This window comes from Passer domesticus, chromosome 3 (genome assembly GCF_036417665.1).
Source record: "Passer domesticus isolate bPasDom1 chromosome 3, bPasDom1.hap1, whole genome shotgun sequence".
Lineage (NCBI taxonomy): Eukaryota > Metazoa > Chordata > Aves > Passeriformes > Passeridae > Passer > Passer domesticus.
In genome coordinates this window covers 49,930,745-49,944,238 of record NC_087476.1, presented here as the reverse complement: position 1 = coordinate 49,944,238, position 13,494 = coordinate 49,930,745, and the positions used below count along the sequence as shown (strand labels likewise).

Sequence of the window (13,494 nt, the reverse complement as noted above, 5' to 3'; positions counted from 1 at the left end):
AAGTCCCCAAAGCCAGTATGAACTACCTTTTCTTTCAGTAGCAAATTGATTAATTCACCTTTTATCTTTCATTTTTCATTTTATACAGCATCAATTTTTCTGGTAGTAGCTAAAAATTCAAAGTTTAAGCTCTATTGAAAGCCAGACTCCTGGAAATAAGAGGACTGGAAAATTACCTCTTTATTTGCCTATATAATAAGCTTTTCAAGATTAATTTACTGATTCTCCAACACCAAGGAGGAGGAGTCGGTTTAGAAATATATTAACGGAGGAAACAGAGTTTATTAGACATAGCCTTTACACAAAACCAGAGACAGTTGAGCCCTTTTTTAGCTATTCCTTGCTGATTTAACAGTGTGGGCGCCAGAGGCAAGAAACAAGGTGCTGTCATGCAGGATTTAGGAGGATATAGTTTCAGTCGTGTGTTGTTTAAGCCCAGAGTCTGGCACCTAAATGAGATGTCAGAAAAGTTCAAATTAGAAGAAATGTTATTTGATCCAACCAAACAGGGTGTACTTTTTGCCTCAGTATAATGATCTGTTAAACACGAGCTTGGGTTGTACTGAGAGCAAAGCAATTATGAGGTTTCCTGTGTTAGGATTTTCATCAGTTCACAGGATCAAGCTTGAATGAGATGGAGAGTAGTCTGATCAGGATGATTATATTTGCTACTTCTTGAAATATTTATATGTCTAGATGTAAATTTTTCCTCTGCTTTTTATAACTTTAACATAGTCTTTATATAGGGAGATACATATTTATATTTAATTGTCTGCTCTTAAAGATGACCTAAGAAGTTGGTGCACTGTTTGTATTTCGTGCACACATTTGTATTTCCTCGAGGCATGAAGGCACAAAACACAATTGTATAAAACTACTTTGGAATAGCTGCTGATTTTCTCTGTGCGAACTACATGGTCATTAAGTACTGAAACTAAGTGGAATAGATGGAAATAGAAAACTCTGAAAAAGTTGTTTTCATTACAATATTTCTAAATCAAGGAGGCTCATTATCAAAGTCATTGGAATGGGCTCCAGCTGGGTTTCCCAGATATTACCTTCATTGGAATTTCTTATCACAAAAAGACTTTTCTTGATTTATTGGACATAATATCAACGTAACATAGACTATTTAACACATATTCTGCTGTAAGATATTTATGACCTATGTATATATTGTAAGATAGGAGACTTGAGAATCAGCTTTTATTTGTGCAGGGCATACATCTTGAGCCATTTTCTCCTATTGAATAAGGCTGTAAGGGAGAAAAATGTTTCTCTGGATCATATGCTGATGAGGCAGAGAAAGTGAAATGCCCAGGCCATGGATCTTAGTGATACCTGTATTTTTTTCTTGTATGTATGGACAAAAGGAAAATGTGATGAGGTACACCAATTTTAACAGGCAGTGATAATCATGGGTTTTAACTCTTCTTGCAAATGGAAATCATTTATTACATAACTTTGATTTCTTCTTTCTTTGTACTTGTACGCAATTAAAAAACCCTTTGCTTTGATTATAATTTGTGTCAGCATCAAAAACTGAAAAAATTGTCTGTTGGATGGAAAATTCTGCTCAGATTTCTTCTTCCAAAAGCAAGTATTTTAGTCATCACCTCTAAGAAACAAGTCCATCTAAAATACTTTTTGCTGCTTTTACTTATATCATAGGAAAAAGAATTTTTGTGCCGAATATCAGATCTACAAGATGAACTGAGGCACCGAGACCATCATATAGCTGAACTCGACAAAGAGATTCTGCATCTTCATGAAAATATAAGTGCATTGACGAAGGAATTAGAGTTTAAAGGGAAAGAAATTCTTAGAATACACAGTGAATCCAACCAACAGATCAGGTATGAATTTTTCCACTCTAAATTCAAGCCTGTATTGTTTCACTTACCATTTTACTTAGAAAAATTACTGTATGCAGTTTTAAATTTATCCTCTTAATCAAGTCATGTCATATCATTTAGTCTTCTTTTGTAAAGCTATGCCCTTTACTGGTAAAGTTAGTGTAATGCTGTGCAGTTAAGTGACTTTTCAGTGACACATTTTGGCATATTTTAATAGCAGTTCACTCAGGTGTTGGGTTTTTTTTCAAATTCATTATGTTTGTTTATTTTAAAAAGCATTAAAGGAGATGCATTTTCCATGAAATAAGCTAGAACATTGGAAACAGTAAGTAGTAGGCTTTGATGAATCAGTAATTCCTTCTGTGTTGTCTGATATTATGTAAGAGCCATTAGAAGCATGGCAGAAAATCATGATGAACAAAAAAGTGTGATTTTAGAATAACTCTTTTTTTAACAAAAACTAAATTAAACAGGATGCATGAGCAAGATTTAAGCAAGAAACATGAGAAAGAGCTGGATGTCTTGACAGCAGATCACATCAGAGAGAAACAAAGCATGCTGGCAGATTTTAATAAGACCCAAGAGCTGCTCAAGGAAATTAATTCAGCTTTACAAATTTCGTAAGTTTTGTTGCATTAAAAAGAATTGTATGTAGCTGCGTTTGAGTGAATAGTTTATTCTGGTGTCCATAAAGTCCTGAAGATACTATAGAGATGCAGAAGTACAAATACCTCAATAAAGTATGGGGGCTAACCTTGCGTTCTTTAGGCAACACAATTTTATAATCTTTAGGGAAATGTAGTGAGGTAGGTTGTTAAGGGTTTGAGACCAAAAAAATTCAGATAGGAAAGATTAAATCTGTGCAGTTCCTAGAAAACCAGAGAAAATTTCAAGTGGTTTCTTTCTCAAAATTTAATATATCTGTTTTGAGAACAGAAGAATTTTTTCAACAAGTTTTTTAAAAGTACAGTAGTTACTACTACTAAGCAGTGAGATTGTAGCATGAGTGATGCAAACATTTTCAGATTTGGTAGCATAAAGAAAATTAGTGTGTGAAGTGGATTGTATGAGCATAACAATAACAGAAGACTGAATCAAAATGCCATCAGGCATTAGACCACCTAATGGTGGCTGAAGTGATGTAATAGTGTGTCACCAACCAGTGTTTTCCTGTCTTCACATCCTTCATTCTGTGTCTCTGTGGTGTTACCCATTTGGTCACAGTTTCTAGCTCAGGTTTCATAGCACATTGAGGGCTTCCTGCCACGAAGCTGTCACTAAGGGATTTGTATTTGCAGCATGGAAGATTTATGGCAGAGAGAAGAAATTTGTTCTAAGTTTTTGATAGGAAGCTTTTCTAAATAAGTATCAGTTATAAATGGACAGTGAAGCCAAAATGCATCTAGCTTTTTCTGGATAATGAGCCCTCAGAAATTGTATAAAATGGTATAATAAAATGGTTATAAAATTCTAGTTTTTAACCCCTTGTAATTGCCCACATGCATGCTCTAATGCCCTGATAAATGTGGTACCAAGCTTGCCATTCAGTAAATTAGGTGTAAGCTACCTCCTGTTTGCTGCATTTATCTTGTATGAGAAACAGGCCTATGAGCAGCCACACCAGAACTGTTTTGGAAGTGTTTTCCCTAAATTTTTTCTGTATTTTTCTGCATGAAGCTGTTTTTCTGAATTTAGCTGATTTTCTACTCTTCCCTTTTGCTCAATTTAGAGCTTTGAGGAAGCAGACACTGGCCTAAAATCAGCAAGCATCATCCAGGGTGCCCTGACCTGGCCTTCAGTGTGTTATTTCTCTGTTCACACTAAAGCAAGAAGCTGTCCAAAGAGGAAACTATGTAGAAAAGCAAACAAATTTTAAAAAAAACAAAAACAAGCAAAACCAAAACCAAACCAAAAAAGCCCCCTAAACCAGAACAAAACCCAAAAACCCAAACACATCCCCCCCACTAACCCAGAGAAGTTTTATGCACCTGTTTCTCAAATAACTGTTCCCAGGTTCAGCCTCAGCTAAAGCACAGCCTCATGAATGTTTGTGAAATGGAGAATGTGTCTTGGAATACTTGAGAGTAGGTGTCATTAATTAGGCTCTACAGCTAAAATCTTAAAATTACAAATTATCTGTTTGAAACAGAAAAAAACCCCAGTTCTCCGAAATACCTGAAAATAAAATGTAGCTGTAACTATCTGCTATACTCTGGGGATCTATGTACAGTAGCTTAACCCAGCATAAAAAGTGTGCACAAAAATTAAGCCAGCTGAGGCTATTTCTGTTCTGCTGAGTCAAATGTCTTCTCTGCAAGTAAAAACAATCATGTTGTTCTCATTCATATTGTTTTATGTAATTACATTATATAATCTCCTCAGAATATGTACAGGTTATTTGAAGGTTATAAAATTATCAATATAATTTAATATTAACTGCTTTTTCAGCTACAAATCAAGATAAAATCTCATAGTTGCTTTTGAAGAGAAAATATTTATCTGAAGTGAAAAAAGTGCTTCAAGGTGTCTACAGCTTATTTAATTCTTGTGGAATTAGGCTTGACCTGATGTAGATTCTATTTAATTCACAGATTTTCCTCAGAGTTTGAGATTTCGTTTATTTTTTTTTCACAAAGTTTGTTAAATTTCCTGAATCTGTTCTGATGCTTGGTTCATTAATCTGCATGAGGGCTGAATATGTGAAAGACATATTTTAGTACCTTCCTTTGAAACTATATTTACCATCATGAGCATGTTATTAGTTTAAAGGAGACACAATAATTTGAAACTGTCATGTTTTCAAAACTTGCTCTTTAAGTAAAAGTGATATTTATGCAGTTATTTGTACAATTTCTCTCTCGGTTGGCTTATTTCACTTCTCTCCTTTAATGCTTTCCCACCAGGCATTTCAAATTTCCTCTTAGGGTTTTTTTTTTTCCAGATGTTTATCAGTTGTTACATTAGATATCCTAATATCCAAGTGTTATTCCTTTTGTTTTGCAGCTCATTCCTTTATTTCATCTCTAACGCACTAAGTAGCTTTTTTGTGGAGAGGAGTTAGTTACCAATTAGTCTCCAGTGTTCTTGGGTATCTTCTGTTCCACATGAACTGAGGAAGACGCTGTGCTTTTGAATGCCTTATTTTTAGCCTGACTTACAAGTGGCCCTTTTCAAAAATGCAGTAGTGCATGCACAGAAAGGATCTTAAGTTTTTAGAATGTTCCCTAGATTATTTGCTGCTGGAGCAAAAGTTACGGTTATTGGAGCTTTTTTATTTTGTTTCTTAACTGTCTAAATTGGAAGGAGAACATAGAAATTAATTTCCTTCAAGGTGGTAAGAAAGTCGTCCTCTGTTTTTACTCCCTGAACTCTCTTTTGTACTTTTCAAAAATGTGACTATTCACTCATCATTTAACACTGGATCAGGCTAAAGGGGATATTCTTCTTTTCTATAAAGTTTAGAAGAAATGGAAGAAAAATACAAAAACAGAGAATCAAGACCAGAAGACTTGCAGCTTATCTCAGAACTGAAAGACCTAATTGCAGAGCGGGACCAACTCATAAAGAAATTGATTGTAAGACTTCTATGCTCTCTTGGTGTAATATCTTGACAAATACAAAAGTTAATCTGATTCAAAGTGTTTGAAATGTATTTAAAGAACCAATCCTCCTAGCGTGTTATTCATATTCTTTGACACATTATTCCTTTGGTTTCAGTGACTCATAATAGTAAAACTAATTAGATACACAATGTTTCCCAAAAATCAAACATAATATATTATTACAAGAAGTATTTTGGTACATCCTTTATCAGATGTCTCCTGCCTCCAATCCTGGGACAAGGCAGCCATGTAAGCCATATAAGAATTAGTTTCTTCTGTGAGGCTTCTAAGATCAAGATCCTGACCCACTGAGCTTCCCAAATTCAGGCACAACACCCTGGCTTGGGTTAGTCTGATTAGATCCCAATTAAGAAGCAAGAAGGAATGAGGAAATCAAAATTGAGTTAATATCAGAATTTAACTATAGTGAGTCTTTTGCATAATCTGCTAGACTGTATTCACACTCAGGACCACAGAACTACATAAATAGAAATTATTTAGATCATTCTGTATAATAATACATAAACATGAAATGCAATTTTTATAATTGTCAGTTCATTTTAAAATGTAATCATAAATTCATTTGAGACCATTTTTGAGGCAGATTTGGCCACTAACTGATTGAAAATGCATAAAAAGGAGTTTCTATCTGTTGTTCTTTTTAGGAGGACAAAAAGTTCTATCAGCTGGAGCTAGTAAACAGGGAGACTAACTACAACAAAATGTTTAATGCAAGCCCTAATGTTGGTGTTATTAATCCATTGGTGAAGGTATGTTCCATGGACTTCATTGCTAAAGTAAAGAAAAAGAAATCTAAAGATATATTAAAAAGAAAATATATATGTCTGTGTGTGTGTGCCTGCATCTATACATAAATCACTCTTAACAGACATGTTCAAAACAAGGAACGTAGTTTTCCATTTGTCTACTTATTTTTGTGCAGGTTTGTTTCTTTTGTGTTGTTGAGAGACCACTGATGCTGTTGTCCTGGTTTGCTTGGCGTGTGTGACATAAAACACAGGTTCTTATCACAACACTGCAAATTTAAAATGGAAAAGTGACAGGCAATAGAGGGCAGAACTGTATCATGCAACAGAGAGCAGTGACACCCCTAACTGGTTTTGGTTTTGTAATTTTTCTTGGTTATGGGAAGTGCAAGGGCACTTAGCAGTTTTTGGGAAGCACTCAGGGTGGAAGAGCATTAGAAAGACAGGGAGAAGGGACAGTAAAAGGAAGGGAATAACGGTAAAAAGGGGAAGGGGAAGCACATATGAAGGGCAGGGAATGTGTCTGAAGGGGGAAAGACATAGAGTAAGATTGGAGAAGTGGAATGGCAAACCAGTACGGACAGTGGAGGCTGCACGAGACTGAAGTCAGTCTGTAGCCTTCTCAGTTATTGTCACCACCTATACAAGTGAAAGCACTTCAGCAGCAACCTTTGCCAGTTCTCTCCATCCTGCTGAGTGGCAGCCAGGGGAGGTTGCTGTACACACTGACATAGTAGCCTTCCTGTGAGTTCAAAAGCCAGTAGCATTCCTTCTTGAGGAATGTGGATAGACTGTGGTAGAGTACCTAAATGCTCTTCCTTTGCACCACTTCAGGAGCGAGTCCTCTGACATTTCCTTCCTCCTTGTGATAACCCATAGGTTATTTCACTTGCATGGATGGGGAAGTGAAAGCTGTAGAGATGGAGTTTGGGAGGTTCTGAAGCAGAGGCTAAAACCCAGGGGCACAATCTGAGTGGCTCAGATGCTCAGGGCTTCAGTGATCAAGGTTCAGGCTCAGGTTATTTAAAAGGAAGTCTGGCTCCATTATTTGAGATCAGGCTGTGGTTTTTAGCCACCCTTACTGCAGTTTCAAGTCAGATCAGCATATTTTGCACTTCTGCACAAACTTCTGCTGCAAAATGGCAATACTCTCCTATTATTTTAACAAGATGCCTAATTTTTATGCTAACTGCATAAAAGAAATTAGTTTGGGCCCATTAGAGACAATACCAGGACTTCCAGGTACAGTTTCAATGGTTATTTGTAAATGTTGGAAATCTGTCTGAACCATCCCTTTATAAAGATGTAAAATGTAACCATTTAGTAACATTATGTTTTGTGTGAAATCTGAAGTGTTTGGGAGAAGTACTTCAGCATCAGATTTCCATAGTGATAATTCACATATTTTTATAATATGCTTCTGTCACTTAAAATATTTAGACTTTAGAAGTGTCTTATATGCCGGTACATTCTGCTCTTTCATTTCATGAGTTGTGGACAATGTTACTTTATTTTGTCAAAGCACATACTGTATTATTGGAGAATGAATTACAAAGAAACTGAAAATCTCATTCTCTTTTCTTTTTTTGTTAAAAAAAGAAGACATTTTAAGTTACTACAGGCTTTGCATATTAATGCAAAAGTATAGCCATTGCAGTATGTGTTAGAGCTTCTCTAACTTCTGGATCTGTTTAGTATAGTATTACATTCTTACATCTAAAGTTTCTTAATACTTTGCATGAATTTCATGGAAACAATTCACACAATTTTCTCTCCAGATTTGACTGCTTCAGAAGCATAGATAGTTTCATAGAAAATATTATATAAATTGTAGTATTTTTCTAAGCACTTACGTGGATAACATACATTTTCCAGAAATTAGCCACCTGTCAAGCACACAGATTTAACTACAGTTTGTTTAACACGCTGTTTTAATTACAGCAGATATTGTCCTGCAAGTGTATTTTACATACAGTTGGTTGCTTTCACCAAACTGTTTCTTCTTAGTTCTTGTTTCTTCAGCTACTACAGCACACACATATGGGACAATCTTAGCTTATTCCTTTGTAGCTGATGATCATTCACTGTGATGCTTAAAAGCCACTTTTTCCTATTATAGCTTTCTGTTAAAATTGCCAGGGTATTTTAATTGTGTATTGACAAACACCCACAAGTATGTGTCTGCAATTAGTATCATTGGCATCTGCCAGCACTGCAGAGGTCAGGCACTGAAACCAAAGCTAGCAGAGAGCCTAAGAGAAGAAAGTGCAAACAAACAATAGGACTCTGTCTCCAGCTGAACTTGTGCCTACCCTCAGATAGAACAGTTCTCCTGTTTCAGGTGGAATTCTGCTGGAAAATATTATATAGGAACAACATGAGATTCCACTTGCCTTTCACTTTATTTAGTTCACATGTATGTAGTTAATAAGCCCTTAAGGGTTTTTTCTCCTAGCTGCTTTGTTAGGGTTGCATATAAATAATTGAAAGAAATTATTTATTATATATTTAAATGATACATAATTCATTATACTTTTGAGCAAGGGAGTTTTTTATTGCTCTGGGTATATCAAAAACTCCTATTTTTGGAAATAAGTCACTTTGAATTTTAGTATTTTATTGTGGACATGAAAAATGTGGTAGAAGTCAGAAAATACACACCATGTCCTGTCAGATGGCCATTTAAAAGAAAAGTGATAAAATTACTTGAAACATCCTTCTGCATTCAAATATCTATAAAAATGGAGAGGATCACGGACTTCCTTGTATGATGTGTTCTGGAATGTAAAATAGTGAATTAAAAATAGATTTTCTAAATATTTTGAGTGCCTTGAAATACTATCAAGAGAAGTACAGAAAGTACTGTAAAAAAACCATGTTCAGTTGTGCCATCTGGTGTCTAGAAGTGGCAGCTGTATTAGCATCAAAGACAGGCCTTTTCTTTGTGCAAGAAACTGGACTTCTGTACAGAAATATTTTTAATCTTTAGCTGTATTGCTGTAATGCTTTACTGACTGAGGGGGTGTAATTGCAGTGAAAGAAGCGTAGGTGCTTTTCTTGGTTTTATGGTCCAGTGACCAAAATGTGCCTCAGTGATGGAGTGAAATATGTTGGAGAGACCCATTTTTTTTTTGTCATTTAAATTTGCTGTAATTGCATTTGATAGCAGAGCTGTTTCATGGATATGAAGAAAAGATTTAAGTAAACATGAAAGGTTTAACAGACTGAAAGGAAATTTTCCACAAGATTCTCAATCTCCAATGCTTAAATAGAATCAATACATGTGTAAATAGAACCAATGTTTCAATATAACCCAAATGTTATATTGAAAGATCATATACGCATGTGATATAGTCATTGATTATTACCCTAAATCATAATAGCTTAATCATTTTGATTGGAAATTGGGTTTTTTTTCTGTGAAAATTTGTGGTGTTCAGGTTAACAGAAGACTACAATTAGAAAAAGAGCCCAATCTGTCCCAATTCCTCTCCTTCAAAAAAACCTCCAAACCAGCCATAATAAAACTTCTAAAATAGCCAATGTCCTCATCTGTCCTGGTGCAAGAAGCCTTCCTTACGTTTGTTATTTTCAATGCAGCAAAAGAAGAAGAACGATAAATCAACAAACAGGTTTGTGAGTGTCCCCAATCTAAGTGCTCTGGAATCTAGCGGAGTGGTGGGCAATGGACATCCAAACCGCCTGGACCCCATTCCTAACTCACCCATCCACGATATTGAGTTCAGCAGCAGCAAACCACTTCCACAGCCAATGCCACCCAAAGAGCCCAAGACGTTTTTGAGGTGAGCACTGCCTCACCAATCTTTTTTTTTTTTTTTGCTTAACTTTGGAAAATTTTGCATTCTTATTGAGCTGAATACCACTTGCTCTATCAGCCTTTCAGAGGTACAAGTACTCTTACAGCGTTTTTAATTTTTACATTACATTTATAACCTCTTTATAGTATTCCTTTTTATTGTAGACCTTGTTGAAATGTGAAGTAGTCTCTCACTTTTTCCTAAACCTTGAACTTTGAAAACCTTTATAAATACCTTAACAGAATTCATGTGCTTCCAATTGTTTACATATATGAACAATTGTTTTAGATGTTTGTGTTATTTACTGATTTTCATTTAGGAATTGATACTAGCACGAAGGTTTTTTTATTTAATAATATATGATAACAATTTTCATGTAAGAAAATTATTTTCCGTGCTAGGTCAATGTTTTGTGTTTCCTCTTTCCTCACCTATATGAAATTGTTTCATAGGAGTAACCTTACTACAGCAACAGGAAATGTACAGGCTTGGGTACCTTATGCTGACCTTCCAGTAATCAAAACCAGCATTAAAGTCTCAAGTAATTCTCTCACAAAATAATCTACTGAATTGAATAACTTTAAAATGGCATTTTAGAGGCAGGATTTTAATCTTTTATCTTGATATGCCCATATATTAAATGCACTGAAGTGCTGTACTTTGTATCTAGTAGGTGCTGGATCTCTTACCTCTAAGTTGCCAACTTAAATGTAGCTACTGGTTCCACAGCTGGTTGTTTGCTCTCTCCTTTGGTTTAATGCAAAAGATCATATACCTGGTAACAGCTAATTATAAAGGGAAAACAAATAATAGAATCTAAAATAGATAAGGGAAAACAATATTTTTCAAGAAAACCTTTTTTTTTAAAAAAAGTACTGTTGCTATTTTTTTCCTGTGCATGTTATGTGCATGAATATGCTCAGGTATCTATAAGCATGCATGTGCATGACCCCATGGACTGTGATGCTGGAGTTTTCACCCCAAAATGTTTTGTGCTCTGTATTATCCCATAGTAGAAATTATTTTATTTACCTATTTTTATTGATAAAGGAATTTGTGTAAATAAATTTAAATTATTCTTTCCTGCTCATTTTGTGAGAATGTTAAGTTTTCAAAGAGGAGCCAAATGCTGTTTACAGCACAGCAGTTTGTTTTTTCTAGTATCTTGGCATATTTTAAGTGTGTGCATGAACAATTGCAAGTGATATTTGTGATGGGTATAATTACAAAAGTGTGTATTTCTGTTCAGTTGCCAGCCAGTCTTTGTGAGCACATGTCTGCAAATATGATGTTAGCATCATATTTTTCAAAATTAACTTTACCACAGGAAAAGGATGCTAAAAGAGGACCTTCTACAGTCGTGCTTTTCCAAGAAAACTCTTTTTATTCTTCCTACAGCTCTTTATGAGATTTAAAATTACGTTTTCCAAAATATTACTTGCCCACCCTGTAATGTGGCTTCTGAACTGACTTGTGCTGCTGATGTTCTCCAATGGAGTGGATGATCACAGATTCTATAGGGAGACATTAAATCACATCCTAAGGCACACTGATAACTAATCCATGGAAAAACAGACTGTGTTCCTTACTGAATATTCTCTGTGATTTTTTTTCCTTCTCCTGACAGCTGTACTTTTCACGTAGTTGTAGGATAATTGTTTTTTTTTTCTTTTTGTGAATTTAGCCCTCCTCAGACTGATGCCTCACCAGTGGCTTCACCAGACCCACAACGCCAGGAGTGGTTTGCCCGATACTTTACATTCTGAGAGATGATTTGTTTTTGTGGCACAGCGTGATGTGGACTGTTTATAAAGAGCATGACCTTAAGTAAACCCTCATGTGAACAAGCTTTCCTGTAATTTGTCAAACACTGTGAATGAGAAAGTATTTGTCTTTCTGATTTGAAACTGCACTGTATTTCCTGTTATATTTGTTGGAATCACCTGACATGGTACTATACAATATGTGTAATTATAACTATTATTTTTATTTAAAATGGAAGAATCTTTAAACTTTGTAATTACTACATAATAAATTTTGGTAGAACAAACATAATGCTTTTTCCCCCTTTTTCCTATAAATGTGTTTTCTTTGATTTCAGGTAAGGCTTTTCCCCCCAAATAACATAATTGCATGGTTACTATAAATACAACTTCAACTGTAAAAGAAAAAATATGTATCTCTCACTCTCTCCAGTTTGGGTGGGATATGTTTAATGCATCCCAGTTCTGTTACTTTGTAGCAGTTTATAAACCTTCTCTGGCTAACATTTAAAAGGAAGAATGCTAAATAAAAACTAGTGTAGCTGCTGGCCTTCAGAGCAGATGGGTTGTGACAGAAGATGAAAAAAGCCACAAACCAGGAGCTGTTCATTGGGGAGGGGTGTTGACTCCTCACCCATTGCTTATGAACTTCACCATCTAGTTATAATCAAAGATTTTATCATTGAATTTAAACAGAAACTGTTCCCACAGGATCTATATTACTTTTATGAATATTAACAAAAACAAATGCTTGAAATATTTAGAAAACTGTTTTAGGTATCTCTGTGTAAATCAAGAATCTACATTTTGAACATATAGTCTTGCTTTGGATAAAATTCATGTCTGAAATGAAAAAAAAAGAAGCCACAAACAAACAAATACCAACTACACTACTTTTTCCCATTAATACATACTACAGATACAGGTCTTTCATTAAAACTTAGTTAACTTCCCTTGTCTATATTAAATTTTTTTCTCCTTCTTAAACTAATATATGAAACTGTTTTTAAGCTAGTGAGCATGATTCTCCAGTCTATACCTTTTATGATGTCAGTATTGCTCAAGAAATTTGTTGCAGCATAGAGAAAACCAGAGCTTGTCTTTTTTATATTTTTTCATTCAAAGATTACCACAAATTAACTCACACTGGTAGTCTCAGGGAGAATATTGTCTTTGTTTTATGAATGTATTTTTAAGCTAAATCTCTTATCTTTTAAAAGCAAGAAAAAATATGTTTGAGTTATTTGAATAAGGTTCTAGTTAGCATATACAAAGGTCTTGAACTTTAATATTTCATCTAAAGCCCTAACTGCATCCTTTTTTTGCTATATGCACAAAGGTAAATACCCAGATGAAGATACTTGCTAATTATAATGAGTTTTATATGTACTATATGTATAAATGAAAAATTTGTATGTTTTCATATAAACGATATAAAAATCTTCTAAATGCACATTTAAAAACTTCTATCATATAATTCACCTTGAAAACACCACTGAAAGCTGTATTCTGGTGATGCTGCCATGGATTAAAAATGTATACATCAGATTTTCTGTAGCTGGTGGACTCAACTGTAGGTATATGCAACTTTTTAATTTTAGAAGAAAGCCATATTGGGCAAAATGTCAGATTTCTTGGCTGTTACCCAAAATAAAATTCACTAGATCATTTTGTTACAATGTTCTGAA

At 34.8% G+C, this 13,494-nt stretch overlaps 1 protein-coding gene across 10 annotated transcripts in view; it reads left to right on the top strand.

Moving 5' to 3' along the window:
* FAM184A (family with sequence similarity 184 member A) overlaps positions 1-13,494 on the top strand; it is a 74,226-nt gene extending 60,732 nt beyond the window's left edge. For 4 of the 10 annotated variants that reach the window (XM_064413023.1, XM_064413021.1, XM_064413020.1 and 1 more), the window contains 6 exons: positions 1,672-1,856; positions 2,330-2,476; positions 5,314-5,431; positions 6,124-6,228; positions 9,826-10,028; positions 11,728-13,494. In XM_064413023.1, the coding sequence (XP_064269093.1) occupies positions 1,672-1,856; positions 2,330-2,476; positions 5,314-5,431; positions 6,124-6,228; positions 9,826-10,028; positions 11,728-11,809 (840 nt within the window). In that variant the 3' untranslated portion in view covers positions 11,810-13,494. The remainder of the gene's footprint in view (positions 1-1,671; positions 1,857-2,329; positions 2,477-5,313; positions 5,432-6,123; positions 6,229-9,825; positions 10,029-11,727) is intronic. The other 6 variants (XM_064413025.1, XM_064413026.1, XM_064413027.1 and 3 more) reach the window with 4 other exon arrangements.